General features: G+C 42.1%; 1 protein-coding gene across 4 annotated transcripts in view; it reads left to right on the plus strand.

Moving 5' to 3' along the window:
• The window catches only part of Marchf8 (membrane associated ring-CH-type finger 8), a 71,546-nt gene that overhangs the window by 32,485 nt on the left and 20,341 nt on the right, over positions 1-18,720 (plus strand). For 2 of the 4 annotated variants that reach the window (XM_059258445.1, XM_059258442.1), the window contains exons 1-2: positions 3,959-4,128; positions 6,873-7,049. In XM_059258445.1, coding sequence (XP_059114428.1) covers positions 6,951-7,049 — 99 coding nt within the window. In that variant the 5' untranslated portion in view covers positions 3,959-4,128; positions 6,873-6,950. Of the gene's footprint in view, positions 1-3,958; positions 4,129-6,153; positions 6,241-6,872; positions 7,050-18,720 lie in introns of those variants that run through there. The other 2 variants (XM_059258444.1, XM_059258443.1) reach the window with 2 other exon arrangements.

An 18,720-nucleotide genomic window follows, 5' to 3' on the forward strand; every position in this document is an offset into this window, starting at 1 on the left:
GTTTTTTCCTGATAATTGTCTTATAATATTTAAATGTTTTATAGAATACATCGTATTGCTTCTTTCTCAACTAATTTATTTATTTATATTGTTTTTTATGTATGATTTTATGATCATTTTTTCATGTGAAGTCTGTCTTAGACTTTGATTGGATTACATTAAATATGTGTTTTAACTTAAGAGCGTATTTTATTATATATCAGTAATAAAATATACCCCAAAGTCCCTGATTTTTATTGAAAATTCTTAATTTACTTTCACATTGTTTATCTCTTTTTTGTTTTGTTTGTTTTGTTGATGTACAAGGTAAGTAATATTCATGTATATATATTTTACAGTAGAATACATTACTAATTTTTATTTTTATATGTATCTCTGGCTGACCTTAAACTCATTGTGTAGCCAAGGATGACCTTGAGTTTTTGGTTCTCCTGTCTCTACCTCCTAAATACTGGGATTATAGGTATACACCACTATACCTGGGCTCTGTGCTACTGAAAAGAAACCCAAGGATTTGTGTATGTTGTGCAAGCATATCAACTGAGTTACATTACTGTCAACCCAGCCTACGTCATGATTTTTGTATGAATGTTTATATCTTTAATTGGTGTCAGTAATTCTTAGAAAATTCCTTTTTTAGTAGTTAAAATACATGCTTTGCTGTGTAACGTTTTGATTTGAGATAGGTTTTTTAATATATATTAATATGATATATAATAATATATATATAATGTGTATATTATCAATGATTTTCCTTTGCTGCTTTTTAAAAGTCTTCAAGGTTTTGTATTGATGGTGACTTCTATATTTGTATGTAGCATTTGATAACGTGAATGAGTGATTCTGCAGATGTGTCTTAGAAGACAAACTTACACCTATGTGTTCCATATCATGGAACTGCCGGTGATTCTCAGTCTGCATTGTGAACATATCTTGGGTTTCTCACAGGCATGCGAGGTTTAGTGTCTCTGCACTTGGTCTCCTGTTCTGTGCATCTCTTTCTGGAGTCTTAGAATTGAAGGAATGGAGTAGGGTGCTGCTGGAACCTGGTACCTTGAGACAAGGGTGATCCTTCTTGGGTGAAGGTCAAGGGGGCTGAAACTAGCATTGCTGTCTTCTGACTTCCATGTTGTTATTTTTAGTTGTTTGCAGCATTATTGTTCGAATGAACAGAATCTTGCATTTATCTTAACTGTCTGTAAAGTACAGAGAACAGTTAGATTGCTGAGCCATGCTGGGTGTTTTCCTGATCAGGCCTTCTTCCTGGTACTGTAGGCCAGGCATTATTGTTCTTACTTTTCTGTCTAGAGGTCATCAATAGATGTCAGAAGGATTGGAGGGCCCAGTTTTATAAATCTGCAACTGAAGAAGAGAGGGACATAAACCAGTGTTAGAAAGACAGAGTGTGCCAACAGGTAGATGGGAAAGCCTGCTGGTAAATGTCCTGCATAGAGCCCTGTGTGTGCACAAGGAAACACTTACTTGATCTTCATATTAACCTTTCAAACTTATGAGAGGTTATTACCTTTATCTTTCATAGACAGGAAAATAACAATTTAGAAGTTGCCTAGCCTCACACAGTTGATAGCAGGACTTGAACTTTGATTTCTGATTGCTACTTTTGTACTCTTTCTCTTGTCCTGCTTAGAGGTAGGAGGGTAAGAGAGCAGTGTCCATCTCCAGGCCCTCTGGAAAAATTAAGTAGATGTAGCACAAAGGAAAAATTAAAAATGTTTTTAATTCACTTATTTCCATTTTAAAAATATCTTTATTTAGATGGTTTATATGCATTACAACTCACCCACTTAAATGGATGTAGTTCTTAAGCTTTCTTTGTTCATGTATTATGTGACATCACCATAAGCACTTTTAGATCATGTTCATTACTCTAAAGAGAAGTCCTTTTAAGCAGTCACCCCATATATTTTCCCATTTTCACCTCGACATCCAGCTGCTACTTTTTGTCTATGTAGATTTACCTACTCTGGACATTTCATGCAAATGTTATCAAATATTAGATGGTCCTTTGTAACTGGCTTCTTTCACTTAATATTTTTTCAAAGTTCATTCATACTTTTTTATTGATGAATATGGTTCAAGTGAATGGATATACACTATATTTATTTACTTTGAAGTTGATACAGTTTTGGTTTGATTCTACTTTTTTGCTCTTATGGATAATGCAGTATAAATATACATGAATAAATTTAGGGGCAGTGTTCATGAATAGGGTAGATATTTTAATTTGTTTTGAATGTGTGTGCCCTAGAAGTTAAATTGCTGGGTCATATGGTAACATGTCTATTATCTTGAGGAAGAAGGAGGCTTTTTCAAAGCAGCCAGTTACATTCCCATCACCAATGTACGAAGGGGTTAGTTTCACCATGTCCTTACCAACACTTGTTCATATATCTTCCGTTAGGAACATAAATGGTCCTTTATGGCTTTGGTTTACACTTTCCTGACAGCTGATGATTTCAAGTAGCCATTTCTTATTGGGTTCTTGTCTTTTTGTTATTACATTGTGAGAAGTCTGTGTTTTCTAGATCTAAGGTTCTTGCTAGATGCATGACTGACAAACATTTTCTTTTATTTTGTTGTTGTCCCTCCCTCCCTCCCTCCCTCCCTCCCTCCCTCCCTCTCTTCCTCCCTCCCTTCCTCCTTTCCACTCACTGTTTTATTTCTTAGAGAAAAGGTCTCACTGTGTATAGCACATGCTGACCTTGAACTCATGATCCCCTGACTCTCTTCTGAGTTCTGGGATTCAGACTGCCCCGTGTGTGTGTGTGTGTGTGTGTGTGTGTGTGTGTGTGTGTGTGTGCTGGATGTCAAACCCAGGGTCTTGCACTTACTATGCAAGCACGGTGCTGTTGAGCTACATGTTCAGCTCCACTTTTCACTTTTATCATGGTGGCTTTTGAAACACACACATAACAAAATTATTCTGTTGATTTCTAATTTTTCTTTTGTTTCTTAGTGTGAGGAAGGGATCCAGATTTATTTATTTATTTTTTCGTGAGGCTGTCCAGTTGTCCTGGCACTCATTGGAAAATGTCTTCTTGCCCTGTGGAATCATGTTGTTATTCTATGGAAAGTTATTTGACTACAGATAGCTGAGTTTATTTCTCAACTCTGCACTTCTGTTCTCTATATATCTATCTGGACAGATGTCCAAATCTGTCTTGATTACTGAGACTGTGGAGTAAGTTTTGAAACTGAGAAGTCCTTGAACTTTGGTCTTCAAGCTTCTTTAGCAGGTCTGAGTCTCTTGAGTTTTCATTTTCATTTGGAATCAGCTTGTCGAATCTGTGTCAAACAGGGATTACTTTGATTCTTTAGATCACTTTGAAGAGAACAACCCCCATCACACACACACACCTTTGAGGGATCAAACCCATTATCTTGTTAATGCTACACAAGCATTCTACCCCTGAGCTACATCCCAGCCTGTGATAGTTATAATCCTGACTAGTGAGCTCTCCTGATCATAAACTTGGCATTTCTTCCTGACTCAAACCTTAGGAGTCTAGTTCCTCTAGATATAGATGTTCATTTCTGCTGGCTTTGATTTATATCAGTGAAATTGAAGTCCTCATCTAGATGACCAGGCACATTGCCAAGTCAAAAGGTTCTTCATTAAAAATGGACTGAATTAATATTAAATAGATAACTGTCATATGCTTTCTTTCATAGGAACCTTCATGTGCATAGTGACAGTGTCTGTTGGTTCATTTGTAAATGAATGCTTATCTCAAATAGTGTTCCTTCTGGCAAACTTCCATTACCTGGAGGTAGGTACATGTCAGAAGAGCAGCTGGAGTGACCATAAGGAAGGGGGCCCATCAAAGCTGCAAACATTCTGACTCTCTTGGTTTCTCTTTGGTATAAATAGTCTTTCCCAGGCCTGTCATGGACATGTACCAATGATGTAATAATGGTGATTATATCAGAAGCACCACAGGTAGCTACTGGCATGATAGGTAGTGGGGCTTTGGGCACGGCCAGTTTGACTACTTATTCCAAGAAACCACATGGAATTCATCATCTTTGACAAAAGACTTTAATACATTAGTGATGAAGACACTGTTCACTACTATTGTGATATTCCAGAGTGTAAGCAACTCAACAGTAAGTGTGTGCCTCTTGGTGTGAGATAATGTATTTGGATATAACCATGCAGAACATTTGTAGGGCACAGGGTTCCCTCTCTACCAGCTTCATCAGAGCCTGAGGAAGAGTTGGGGATGTGTGGTGTGTAGACAGTGTCACCCCTATCTTCTTATTTTTTGATTCTCAGTCACTTGCCTATTATAAAATGAGACTTTCTAAAATAATATTCTTGTAGCTCATTTTCATGTGAGTGTTGGTCTGTAGCCATTCCTCCTTCCTTCCTGTTGCTTTATGATTTGATCAGTGTGCAGGAATCTATACGTGAGTCCTGGTGATCTTCTGCTTCTTTAGTGAGACTGTCAGGGTTGAGACCAGCCCCACAGACACAGTTGTTCCCGAGCAGAGTTTTGAGAGAGCTGGAGCAGATGTTTTTCAAACGTGGCTTAGGGTCCTCTAGCCCTTTGTTTACCTCCCCTATTTACCACCACATTACACATGGTTTACAAGCAAAGGCCCCCAAATTAGAGGCATATTCTTTTTTTTAAGGCTCTATCCTGTTAACATTGAAACAGCATCATGAAACGTAACTACTGTAAACATGGATAGTTTGTATAGGGCTGTTTCTGTGGAGGCATCAAGAAAAGTGAATAGGGAGGAAAGATTTGATTATTAGCAATGAGAGAGTATAGAAAAAAACCAAGTGTACCTGGTCCATAAGACAGCTTATATAGACATCAAAAAGGCAGCCTTCTCGGGGTCTCAAGAATGTCCCTGATTACCTACATCCTCCCTGAGAAACCTTTTTTGAACTGTAAGTCATGGGCCAAATCTATCCTGCCACCTGTTTTTGCAAATACATTTCTGTTGGTATACAATGCCATAGTTTATTTTGTTTTCTCATAACAAAATATACCCAAGATTGGGATATGTGTGTGTGTGTGTGTGTGTGTGTGTGTGTGTGTGTGTGTGTGTTTGTGTTTAATATGTGTTTAAAAACACACACATATATAAGTTCAATTAGGTCACAGTTCTGGAGATCCATGTGTAGGGCATCGGCACTGGCTTCTGGTGAGGGCCTGTTGCTCTATTGTTACAGGCTAGATGCTCTCACAGGGTTGGAAAGGGAAATAGTGGGGAAGGAAAGAAAAAATGGCAGGGACAGGAAGCAGGAGATGGAAGCTTTGTAACAGCTGTTCCTGGGGCTCACTCGTGAGATAAATTCATCCTTCTGCAAAACACTTCTCCGTCCTCAAGACTTACTCTGTTGGACCCCAAAGGTTAGGGTCTCAAGTGGGCGCCCCAAGAACCCAGACTCCAGTCCAGTTGATGCAACAGCACGAGGAATTTATTGGCTTCTGTACAGAAGGGCAAACTCTGCTCCTAAGAGCAAGAGCCACATCTTACTGTAGTCACATGGGTGCTTTTAAAGGAAAAACCCATAAACCCCACAAGATTGCAATTCCCATACAATCTCATGGCCTGATCACAGGGTGATCACAGAGTGTGTACAGTCACGTCCACATGCACATTCTTCCTGAAACCTCAAGGGGGGTATCAGGGCGGGAGTGGAGTTTACACAAAGGTCACAGTGGTCCTTCCTGGAACACCTGCAACTATCCCAGTCACAGTTGAGCACATCTCTTAACAGAAATCTTTCTACATTGTTATATTGTTACAGGGGTGATTGAGTAGTGGCTGAGTCAGGTGGCCCTTGGAACTAGTTTTCTTTTTAGTTCCTTATTTCCTGGGGCTTGAAGTTTCTCTCTTCCTGAGGCTTGGGGGGTGTAAGCCTGAAGGGCTTGGGTCTTTCAACTCCATAGCTCTTCACAGTGTTAGGAACTAACTCCTGTTACACTGGGTACCAAACTGCAGCAGGTGATCCTTTAGTGGACAGAACATATCTAAATGATAACATGTAACCATTCTTATTTATTTACCCATTGTCAGTGGTTGCTTTCACACTACACAGTGGAGTTAAGTAACTAAACAGATTTGGCCTACCATGCCTGAAATGTTTATCTTGCTCTTTATAGGAAAAGTTGGCCAACAGCTGGTTTGGAGAGTCTAGACTTGTGGAAGGTTATGTATAAACCAGAGATACTTTGGATTTCAGCAGTCTTGCCATTTGAGGTCAGCTGGAGGGACTACTATTTTGCCTCCTCCCTCTCTTCCTCCCCCTCCTATTATTTTTCTTATTTAGAGCTTTATACTAGGGATTGAACTCAGGGACTTAGGTATGTAGGCAAACTCTACCACAGAATTATAATCCGACTCCAAGAACAGCATTGGTGAATTTGCTTTGTGTGTGTATCTAATGTTTGCTTTAAATTTTGTTTTGTTTATAAAGGATCTTATTATGTAGATCAGGCTGGTTTCAAACTTGCAATCCTCCTGCCAAGGGCATTAGTTTTAAAGAAAAATTACTATATCAGGATTCATGAGACTTAGGTTTGATTCTCAAGGACACACACACATACACAGGAATACTTGCTCATGAGCAAAAGTTTAACTTTGAAAATAATATAATGAGACATTGCTGAAGACTAATCTGTGGTTATTCACAGACCTGATTCCCTAGCTTCCTTCAGATACTATCATTTTATTAGAAGAAACAAATGTTACGATTTTTCTCCAGTCATTTTCTATCCCTTTTGAAGACCAAGTATTTGCCAGCATAACTTACTCAAATTTAACGCAGCGCTAGTCTTACTGTTGGAAATCAGGTAACTTAGCTCAGTTGTGTTTCTTTTCGTTTCTCTCAGCTTGAAGTCAATGGCCCAAAATGACTCTGCTAGTGGAGACTCACTTCCGTAAGGAGAAAGACCAGGTCAGAGGCTGGGATGAGCATGCCACTGCACCAGATCTCTGCCATCCCTTCTCAGGACGCCACTGCCGCTAGAGTCTACAGAAGCAAGACCAAAGATAAGGAGCGGGAGCAGGTAACAGAACTCCTTCAAGTGCCTTCCTGTGGATATTCTTTCCTGGTAGCTGTGGTATTGTGTTCCCCGAAATATTGTGCATGCTAATAAACTTATCTGGGGTCAGAGACAGAACAGCCACAATATTAAACATAGAGGATAGGCAGTGGTAGCACACGCCTTTAATCCTAGCATTCCAGAGGCAGAAATCCATATGTTCAAGGATACAGCCAAGCATGGTGACTCACGCCTTTAATCCCAGAAAGCGAGCCTTTAATCCCAGGGAGTGGTGGTAAAAAGCAGAAAGGTATATAAGGCGTGAGGACCAGAAACTAGAAGCATTTGGCTGGTTAAGCATTCAAGCTTTTGAGTAGCAGTTCAGCTGAGACCCATTTTGGATGAGGACTCAGAGGCCTCCAGTCTGAGGAAACAAGACCAGCTGAGGATCCGGTGAGGTGAGGTAGCTGTGGCTTGTTCTGTCTCTCCGACCTTCCAGTGTTCACCCCAATACCTGGCTCAGGTTTGATTTTATTAATAAGAACTCGTAAGATTCCTGCTACAGGTAGCTGTGGCAGATACTGGCTGAGCAGCCTCCTGAGGAAGGAAGGAAGAGGGCTGTTCCGTTTCCGTTTGAGGGCAGATGTTTGGAGTGAGGAAGGCATGGTGGCAGGAGCAGGAGATGGCCGGTCACATTGGATCCAGTCAGGAAGCAGAGAGAATATGGTGCTTGGCTCACTTCCTCCTCCTTATTCTTAGGTTGGATGTCCCACCTGGGTTAACTCTATCTGTAAACTTCACCCACACACAATAGCGTGTTCTAGATTATTTTAGATTCGATTAAGTTTACAATCAGTACTAACAGCCATCACAAATATATTGTTTGAATAGTTTTCATATTTAATTTATTATTTTACATGTGTATGAATTTGTATGGGGGTATGAGCATATTATGACCCACAAGTGGAGGCCAGCCGGAGTACAACTTTGGAGAGTTGATGATCTTCCCCTGTGGATCCTGGGAAATGATCTCAGGCTGTCAAGCTTGGTGACAGTTACCTTTACCCCCTGAGTCATCTCAGCAGCCTCACCCATCACAATTCTTTTTACTAAAATTCCACTAACTGTGATCTAGAGTGATACCTCAGCTCTGAAGGGCTGGTTTCTCTGCAGATGAGCACAGCTGGCTGTGTTCAGAGGAGACTGTCTTCTGCTGGTTTCTGGCCTCTGAGGGTTTGGCATGGGCTTATCAGCTTCTTAGTGGTTATGTCTTTTACATTCCTAAGATGAAGTTCTTTAGATTCATAAAACAAGGTGCAGTGTATAAATGTATTTGAACAAAACTTTAGGAGCATTGACTGCATTAAGGAGGTTATTTTAATCAGCCTATCTCTGTTTTCATGCTGCTCTGATCTGGCTGGACACTTAAACAAACATCAGTTGGATAAGGTGAGTGATGGAGGAATTTCAGGACTAATCTAAACCCAAAGGGTCAGGAAAGGCTTTCTGTAGAAAACTGGGATTATGTGGAGAGCTGTAGTTAAGGGAAAAGGAGAAGCCGGGGGACTCAGGTTGAGGAAATGCACAAAGTCAACCCCAAATCTGATGCAGTTTGTGATTGAGAAAGAGAAGCCTGGCAGAGGTTCCTACAAAGATAAGGTCTTTATCTCAGGTAATAACCCAAGGTGACTTTGTACAGTCTCTCTGTAGCATGCACTGCATGGGCCTGTATCTGCTACTCTGTGGAGGGCTAATGACTTGTACCCAGTTACACTATCTGTGGATGAAGAAGACCCGCCTCACTTTCAGTGTATGCGGACTGCTGGGAATATTTTATAAACATAAAGGGTTTTCTTTTTTTTTTTTTTTTTTTGGTTTTTCGAGACAGGGTTTCTCTGTGTAGCTTTGCGCCTTTCCTGGAACTCACTTGGTAGCCCAGGCTGGCCTCGAACTCACAGAGATCCTCCTGGCTCTGCCTCCCGAGTGCTGGGATTAAAGGCGTGCACCACCACCGCCCGGCCCATAAAGGGTTTTCTTGCTATCACTTACTAGTGAGTAAACGATCTTTTAAGAAGAATGCTGCTTTTTAGGTTTGTTTTGGTTTTTGAGACAGGATCTCACTATGTAGCTCTGGCTGTCCTGGGACTCATTGTGTAGCCTGAACTGGCCTTGAACTCACAGAGATTCACCTGCCTCTGCCTCCTGAGAGCTGAGTTTAAGGACATGAGACACCATGGTGCTTTGTAGGTTTTTGTAGACACTAATCCATGACTTCTCAGCTTTCAGTCTCTTTTTGGAAACCTAGTTGCTTCATTCCCAAAGAAATTATTTTTTAATCTTAACTGTTTTAGAGAATAGGTTCTTTTTTTTTTTTTTCATTAAAACGGATTAAAGGCGGTGCACCACCACCAGCGTTTCTTTTCGTGTTAAAGTTAATAATATCTTACTTTTAGGCCTATCTTGAAGCAACCTTGTGTACACTGAAGTGTGTGGTTATTAATGCATATGTCATTTAAAAGTCTAATAGACAATTTTATAATTGGTCTCCAAGTCAGTGTTTGAAAATACACATTGTTTTTCGGTTGTTGTGAGTTACTTTCCATCTTAGGATAGTGTCCATTTTCCTGTCTTAATGAGTTAGGGTTCTAGGGCCCACAATAAGTAACAGCATCTTTTCCAAATGAGGGAGAAAATGTTAGTCCAGGGAAAGAGATGCTTCCCCGATTCCCAGGAAGAGCTAATTCCCAGCACTGTAGGCTGAGTCTACCCTGATCAGGAGTGACCAGGAGGCAATGAATCATAAAGGTTCAGTTGCTGCGTCTAGTAGTAAACATTGCCACTGTCTTTGTTATGTCTAAACAAGCAAACACCTCTAATGTCACTAACACTGCCACTTAAAAACTGTTGGCTCTGGCTTTCTGGAGCCCATTACCTATGGTCGGACACCTTGCTCACCCTTGAGGCAGCAGGGAGGGGCTGGGTCCTGCCTCAGCTGAATGCCAGGCTTTATTGTCCCCTCATGGGAGAACTTACCCTTTTGGAGGAGGGGATGAGGGGTGAGTTGGAGGGGAGATTAGGCAGGGATGGGGGGAGCAGGAGGAGGAATGAGAGAGGGATCTGTGGTTGGTATGTGAAATGAATTAAAAAAAAAATACCTGTTGGCTCTGGAAAAAATACCACCCACTTTATTTTATTGCGACAGGTTTTAATATGCGCTCTCTCTGTAGCCTAGGCTAGTCCCAAACTCAGTACTCTTCTCTTGGCCACCTGAGTGTTAGGATCCCAGGTATGTGCCACTGCTCCTGTCTTATACTTCATTTTTGTCAAGGTTGGACAGGCTGAGTGAACACTACATGTTCTGCCTTTCTGTCCCCATGCTTCGTGTGTGTGATCAAAGCTGTAGGAATGGATGCATTACAGTAGAGGACTGAGTCACCTGGAACCCAATTTGTAAGATTATCCAGAAAATACACTTTCACTTTCTACCCTGAAGGAACTAGTCCGCATCATTGTATTCCTGAAAGTATCAGAAAGATTATTCGTGGTCAGCTTGTATTTAGACAGCTACGTAGAAAGCAAAAGGTACTTTTCATATTTCTAAAGAATTCTATTTCAGTCACCATTGATATCTTCATCTTCCTTTCGAGGTCAACAGAGGGATTTTATCATGAAACATCGAAGTGATAGTTATCTAACAGATTTCAGCTTGCTCTGAAAGTATGTAAATGGAGAAAATTTAATACAAGGAAGTAGATTTTTTATATAAACTTACATACATAAAGTTTATAAATATGTAATGCTATATTCATCTGTACCTGGCATCTGGAACAAGAGCCTCACAGTTGAGCAGGTCATAGCAGTATTCTGAAGCAAATTCATTGTACTTTACCTCTTAATTATTGTTACTTTAATGTACTGAATAAATCATGAAAACCTAACAGAAGAACTGGTAGAAAATCTGAGCTTTAATATTGCAGACTCTCGTTTCCAGTTCAGTGCCTGGGACCTGCTTTGTGTCTTCAGAGCACCCTGTTTTCAGGGCCTCCTCAGGGTGTGCTCGGGTGCTGGTCCACTCCTTCTCTCAGCTTCCTTTCCCTCCCTCTCAGCCTTCTTCCCTTCCTTTTCTGTTTCCATTTTCTTCCTTCCTTTTACCCCTTCTGTTTTTTGCCCCTCTCCTCACATTCCTCCCATTTCAGTCTCCAAAGTTGAGGGCAGCGAACATGTACTAGCTACCACACCTGGCCAACCTACTATTTTCAGACATTTTGTGTGTGTGTGTGTGTGTGTGTGTGTGTGTGTGTGTGTGTGTCTATGTGTGTGTATGTGTTTCCTTAACTATTCAGGATCCAAGTCTCTCATCAAAGCAGTCTCTAGCTTTCTCTTATTTGCAGCCCCACTGTTTACTCAAAGGAACTGTAGTTTTATTTTGCAGGATAAAAATTCCTTCTTCTGAATGGCCCACAGAATCAACTAACCAGGGCTCATAGGTGCTCACAGAGACAGAACCAACAATCGGGGAGCCTGTATGGGTCTGACTTAGGCACTCTGCATATATGTTGTGTTTGTGAGACTTGATGTTCTTGTGGGACTCCTAGCAGTGGGAACAGGGGTCTCTGGCCCATTTGTCTGCTTTTGGGACCCTTTTCCTCCTACTGCACTGCCTCTTCCAGCCTTGATGCGAGGGGAGGTGCCTGGTCTTGTTGTAACTTGATATGCTGTGTTTGGTTGGTACCCCTGGGAAGCCTGCCCTTTTCTGGGGGGAAACAGAGGAGGAGAGGGTCTGGGGGAGAGTGGAGGTGTGTGTGGGGAGAGGATGTGAGGAGAAGAGGGAGGGGAATTGCTGTCGGGGTGTAATATATAAGATAATAATAATAACAACAAACATACATCCCTAAAAATACTTCTTATGCATTTTACAACTTTGTGTGTCAGTGTTTAGCCTGCTCTCTTATTCTTAGCTTCTCTAGAGAGGCATAATTAAATGAAGAGATGAATATGCATCTTAAATACTTGATTAACTCACTGTCAGTTAATGTGTCAGTACCTCTGGCATCATTCATGTGGCTCCTTGAGTCAGTATTTATCTTTCCTGTGAGACTATCAGAACATTAATGTTTGCCTCAGTACAGTTTCTGCTGCTGTAACAGAATACCTGAGGCTGGGTAAGTTATAAAGAGGCTTACAGTTCTGGAGGCTGCACAGCTTCTGGTGAGGACCTCTTCATGCACCATGCATGGCAGAGGACAGGAGGGTGTGAACCAAGAGAGGAGAGTACAGAGGAGGTGGGATTCTGTAACAGACGCTTCCCATAATAACCAAAGCACTTTCCTAGAAACCACGTTCATCCTTTTATGATGACAGATCCTTCATAACCAAATACTTCTTAAAGGCCCACCCCCTTTCTGTACTTTTACAGGGGACCTTAATACAAGTTTTAGTAGAGCCAATCCTGTTCACACCATAGTAGCATTTCTCAAACCTGGAACTAGGAATTTATCTTCTTGTGGTGTGTGTGTTGGGGCTTGGGAGGCATCTGTGTAGGTTTCTTTAGAAATCTACCTCCAAGAGTGCTTATCCTGTTTGGTAATCCCAACTGTTACAGTGATGCGGTGGGGACCCCTCCTAGTTTACTCAGGCATATGCAGGAAGTTGTAGCATACTTGCTGTTCAAGAACCAAAGATGATGCCTCTGTTACTAAATATCTTTTTTTGCCTTATTGTTGAGAGTGTGGAGACAAGTTCTGATGGTTTCCCTGGAGACTAACAAAGGGAGGGAGGGTGCTGTTAACCAAACATTAAATTCATTTTGCTAAGTTTGAGCTGTTTTGTCTTTTTCACGTTCTTGGGTCTTAAAGTACTTATTTACTTGTTTAGAGTATGTAGCTGAACTCTGGGCGTTGGTCTAGGAGGAGATTATGCTAGAGTTCACATTATCTAGATAAAACAGTCAGAATATGTGGTATGATGGATTTCCTGTGTTGGTACAAGTTGAGCGAAGGTGATAGAATCCGTTAGTCGCCTGTCACTGAAGATTATGATTTGTGGATGTTGCTACTCATTTGTAGCTGTTACTGTAGTAGATGTCATAGCTTTCCAGATGTCCTTTCAGTAACTGTTGAAAATTGAAAACATCTAAACTTGATTTTTAATGCAGATTTCACTAAATAACACTGTAGGATACTATTACAGTATTCTAAATGGTTATCAGTGCCTTTGAGTGCCTGACTTTAGCGAGATGGCTCCTTTATCTCATACAAGAATGAACAGACCCAAAGAGAATTGTGGTTACCTGAGTTTGAATGTTTTCCCATGTTTCTTCTAAAAGTAATTTCTTGCAGATAAGTATTAATAAAACTCATCCGTTCATTTGTATAACTATCTACATAGCTATCTAGAGCAGCGGTGGATTATGTCTTCCCTCAGAGGACCTGTGACAGTGCAGGGCACACTGTCATAGCTGCCTCACAGTGCATCACAACCCAAGCCATTTATCTGTGATGGGTCTTCCTGGGCTGCAGGGTGCTCTCAGCTGTTGTTTCCTAGGCCCTGCCTCTCGCAGCCCTCTACCCTCACCCTGTCCCTGTGCTCTGGCTGTCACCATGCTTTTCTTCTGGGCTCAGTTCTGCTTTTGACATTTTTAATGTTTCAATTTTTTATCATTTTATATCCTTACAATATATTTTCTTCTTCATCTTTGTGAATATATAATTACAACCTAATTAGCTCTAGCTTCATGTTTTACTATTAACTTTTTCCCCGTTTTTTCTTGCCTCTGAGAATTGTCTTGCTTGTTTTGAGCTTTGGGAACGCTACTGCTAAGGGTTTAAGTTACTGTGACGGACACTTGTTTCATGCTCACTCTGCATGCCTTGTTCTTGTAAGGCCTTAGTATTGGGCCATCTAAACAACGTGATCTTCATGTGAACTCTGAGAACAACAGAGTCTCCTTGTCTTCTTCTTTTCTAGAAGAGCCCCAGAAAGCAGGCTGCACAGTGTTCTCTGTGACGGGTGGTGTCTGTAGCATTGACATACACTCTTCACACTGTGATCCTCACAGCCATAATCTTGGCTGGCTACTTAGGGCAGCCTCTGTCCATCCGTGAGGACCTTGCCCACCTCCATTCTCTCTGGTTTTGTACGTCTTTAACTTAATTCCTCATTAATTTATTAATTCTTGGCACAAATATTTAGTGAGCAGTTTTTACACAGTAGGTGCTGAGTCAGACATCAAGCAAACACACGTGGCATGCTAAAGAGACGCTCTGTGTTGTCCGAATGAACAGATCCCAAGAGGATTGCTGTCACCTGGTTGGGCTTGTGTCTCTTTCCCCAGTTCGTGTGTTCTGTTAGTCCCTGTGCTCAGCACAGACCCTCTCTCCTATACCAAAGCTTTCCAGTTGGTTCTCTTCCTGCTTTGTTCTGTAGCTGGAAGCAAAAGCAGACAAACAGTCTGTGTCATCGGTGTTACAGTAAGAGCCTCTGACCCAAAGAAATTTTCTGGAATAAGATAACCAAAGTTGAGCTTCTCAGCATTCTAAGAATTGGGCTGGGGAGACACCATGCTCAGTTAAAGTGCTTGCCCATCATTTCCAAAGCCCTGGGTTTGATCCCAGCACTGCCAAACCTGGTCATGGTGGCACACACCTGGCATCCCAGCACTCAGGAGAGAGGCAGCAGTAAGAGGATCTGAAGTTCAGAGTCATTCTTGGCCACCGAGTGAGTTCTGGCACGTTTGGGCTACATGAGACCCTGCTTACAAAAAAAGAAGTCAGAGTTAAATGAAGATGGAGAAAAATGTCAACGAACATAGCGCATTGCAGAAATTTCAAGAGAAGAGAACACATGGTGTGTTGAGTGATATACACTGTGTTCCTCAATTGTCACTTGCTGTTTAGGCTCACTGAGAAGTTGGCTTTGGAAATGAAGTCCCATACCCCATTACTTCAAACTGAAGTGTGTTTGTCTCAAAAGTGACAAGATTCCTTGTTGAGAGGGGCTGCTCCCCTCCCCCAGCTCTATGGCGGGAGAAAGGGAACATCTAGGACAGAAACTACTGCTGACCAAGGTGCTGCTGCTTCTCCCGTGATATAAAAATGCCTGCAGTGGGAAGCCCAAAGCTCAGCCATGGGAGCTCAGCCATAGAGAAAGCCGGGTCTGGAACCCCTGCTCCCCCTGCTCCCCGCCCTGACTTCCCCGTGGTTTCTGGATTCTTGTAAGCCCCAACTTGAAAATGTTACTTTTGTTTGCTCTCTCAGTCTGGCTACTCCAGTTACCTCTGCTGGGTTCTTCCAACTCCTGACTTGATGTTTTGCTCTCTGCTGCTCTGTCTTCTGCTTGCTATTTCTTCTATTTTTGGTTACTGGAACTTAATAGATTCAAAACCCAAAGTACTTCTGTCAGAGATCATTTTCCAGATTATATAGAACAATTTGCCATAGTGAATACAACTTATTTTCACTAGAATTCAAAGGTGGGAAGTGGACAAGGCTGGAGTGGCCACATGGGGGCTATGAGTACTGAGAAGACAACACTGAGATCAGTGAGGCAGATTAGTTCCCTGACTCCAAGGCCACTTGAACCATAGATGTACCAGTCTGGATGATGAAGAAGTGTTGCTGGAGTCAAGAAAAGCTAGTTGATTTCATGGAGGTAGACGAGAGGCGGGCTGGGCAGTGCTGGGGGCCCACATACTGTGGTGGTCAGGAGTAGATGACCTCCAGCCTAGATAGCAGGGTCCCATTCGCTGCCACAGAGGCAGGAAAGACGGCAGTGTAAGTGTAGACATGAAAAGTCTAAGGTTCTGGTGGCTGGTCCAGCTGTGGACACCTAGAATTCAGTTGTGTTTGAATCTCTAGAGAAGTGCAAGTTAAGGAAGTTTGGCTGTACTCTCAGCACTCAGGAGACTGAGGCAGGAGAAGTTTACATTCCAGGCCAGCTGGGCCATATAGTATAACTCTGTCTCAACTGATAGATGTTTTGGAATACAAAAAGCCCTAGGAGTAGATGTAATTATCCATGAAGCTAAGTAATCCGAGGGGAAAATAATGGTGTGTGACAGGACCCCAAAAGACAGTGGCTACTGTGAGTCATTGAGAACACCTCTTGTCCTGCAGTGAGGATCCTTGTCTTTTTGAAGCTTGCTACATTTTGGATCATTTTATACTGTTGTGCTATCCCACTTTTCAGTAGGGGATAAAATATCACTCCTTTTAATTCATCTTCCTGTTGCCGAATTTGGGCTTTCCTCATTGTTAGCCAGAGGAATTCAGTTTGTCACATTTCGTAAGTCTTTCTTAAAACAGAGCAGGTGACTGCAATTGGAGTCACCTTATCAGATGTTGGTTGAAGAGCTAGTAGTGGTGTGGGTATAAGGAAGTCCCTCACCTCATGAGTCAGAGTTGTGTGTGAGACTCCTGGGATACAGTGTGAGTCCATCACCTGTTGTATCGGTTCCCAGGAAGGCTGCTAGAGAACTCCTTGGTCTGTACTTGTGTAGGATGTAAAGTCTTCCTAGAATGATCCTGTCAGTGGGAATTTTATACTCAGTGTGTGGAGACACTTAAGAAGAGCAGAAGATAATAGCTGAGAGGCAACAGAGAAAAGAAAGTAATACAGAGAGATGGCTTGGCTCGTTGGTTAAGAGCACTTCCTGCTCTTCCGGAGGACCCAGATTTAGTTCCCAGCACCACATTTGACTGCTCACCACTGCCGCATAACTCTAGCTAGAAGGGATCCAATACCCTTTTCTGAACTCTGCAGGTACCCACAAGTATATGCTCCCCCCAACACATATATACACATAATTAAAAATAAGGTCTCTAGCCGGATGCTGGTGGCGCATGCCTTTAATCCCAGCACTCTGGAGGGAGAGGCAGGTGGATCTCTGTGAGTTCAAGGCCAGCCTGGACTACAGAGTGAGTTCCAGGAAAGACGCAAAGCTACACAGAGAAACCCTGTCTCGAAAAACAAAAACAAAAAAAAAAAGATCTCTAAAATTTTTTTAGTATTGCTATCATTTTGTTTTGTGTATGCGGCTATTTTGCCAAATGTCTGTGTACCACCTCTATGCCGGGTGCCCTCAGAGGCCAGAAGATGGTATAGAACTAGAGTTACAGACAGTTGTGAGGTGTCATATGGGTGCTGGGAATTGAACTTGGGTCCTCTGAAAGAGCAGCCAGTGCTCCTAACCACTGAGCCTTCTCTCCAGCCTCTAAAAATTAAATAAATAAATAAATAAATAAATAATGTTTTTTTGAGACAGGGTCTATATAGTCTTGACTGTCCTGGAATTCACTATGCAGACCAAGTTGCCCTCTAACACACAGAGATCTGCCTACTTTCTGTCTCCCAAGTGCTGGGATTAAAGGCATGCACCTGGTTGTCTGGACCCTAAAAATAAAATCTTAAAAACAACAACAACAATAAAAGCACTTACATTTTAGAAAACACAAACTCAGAAATGATATAATAAAGTAACAAAATGAATTGAAAGGAGAAACGTGGGGCCAAGGAAATGCATGAAGACCTGCTTGCAGGGCCAACAAGTAACTGGGAAGCATCTAGAACTAAATGCTCAGCCCTCCCCCACTAACAGACAGAGCTCAGATGTGACATGTTGCAGTGAGTGCAGTCAGGACCAGGGCAGGGTGCAGGAAACAAGACAGTTGGCTGCACTTCCTACAAGTAGTGGCCAGAGGGAGGGAGGGGTCACCAGCCTTTCGGGTCAAGTTTGTCTTGCAATTGTGTTTCCAGAAGCAAAGAAATGGCTGCTTCAGACATCACTCACTTAGAAACATGCAAGCATTAACAGTTGGGGGAATGAATGTTCATCCGCTTCCTTGAAGAATACTGGTGAGATAAAAGGTTTATTTATAGCCAGAGAGCAGGAAAATACGGCTCCAAGCAATTTTGTTTCCTAGCATTGCTGTTCAGAACTCCCCTCCCCAAGCTGGCATGTCTTACAAGTACTCTGCTGCTTCTTGTACAGCTCAGCCCCGCTAGGACTAGTTGATAGAGGGGGAAAAAATGTTGTTCTTTCAGATATCTGTGGTTAATTATTTACTCTTTCTACCCTTTTTTTGAAGTCTCTCAAGTAAGTCTGGGTGATAGGTTAACATACAAGAACAAACAGAACTGGAAAGTGAACTTCTATCATTTGCAAGCCAGCAAGTCTAGCTTAGAATCTTTACCTCGTATATTGCTGTAGGAGGACCATAGAGCAGAAGTGAAATCGGTTTCGGGAATGGACTTGTCATGAATTATTCATTAACTACCTCCTTCCTTGGAAATCAGCTGGAGGAAGTAGTTAGTCTGGTTTGATCACAGGAGTGTAGCCCTGAAGTCCAGCAGCAGATCACTGTGGTTCTGCTGGCTGCTGTAGGGCTGCAGGGCAGCTGCAGTTCAGGCACAGCCTGTCCCCTGCACAGAGAACCATGCTGCCTGGGAGAGCTGCACTGAGGACACGCCCATGCATTCCTGTTGGAAGATGACTCTTCAGGTAGGACAAGCGTCCTGTCAGCACTGCCCAGGTTTCTCACTGACTTAGGGATGGATCCTTAACAAGCTCCGGAACCTCAGGCTCACTCAAGGGTCCTTCCCTGGAAGCACCAAGTATTCATCTTACAGTTCTTATTGCCAGGGATATACATTTTTTCTAATGGAATTTGCTCTAATAGAATATATGCCTTGCATTTGT

The sequence above is a fragment of the Peromyscus eremicus genome, chromosome 3 (genome assembly GCF_949786415.1).
Source record: "Peromyscus eremicus chromosome 3, PerEre_H2_v1, whole genome shotgun sequence".
NCBI lineage: Eukaryota > Metazoa > Chordata > Mammalia > Rodentia > Cricetidae > Peromyscus > Peromyscus eremicus.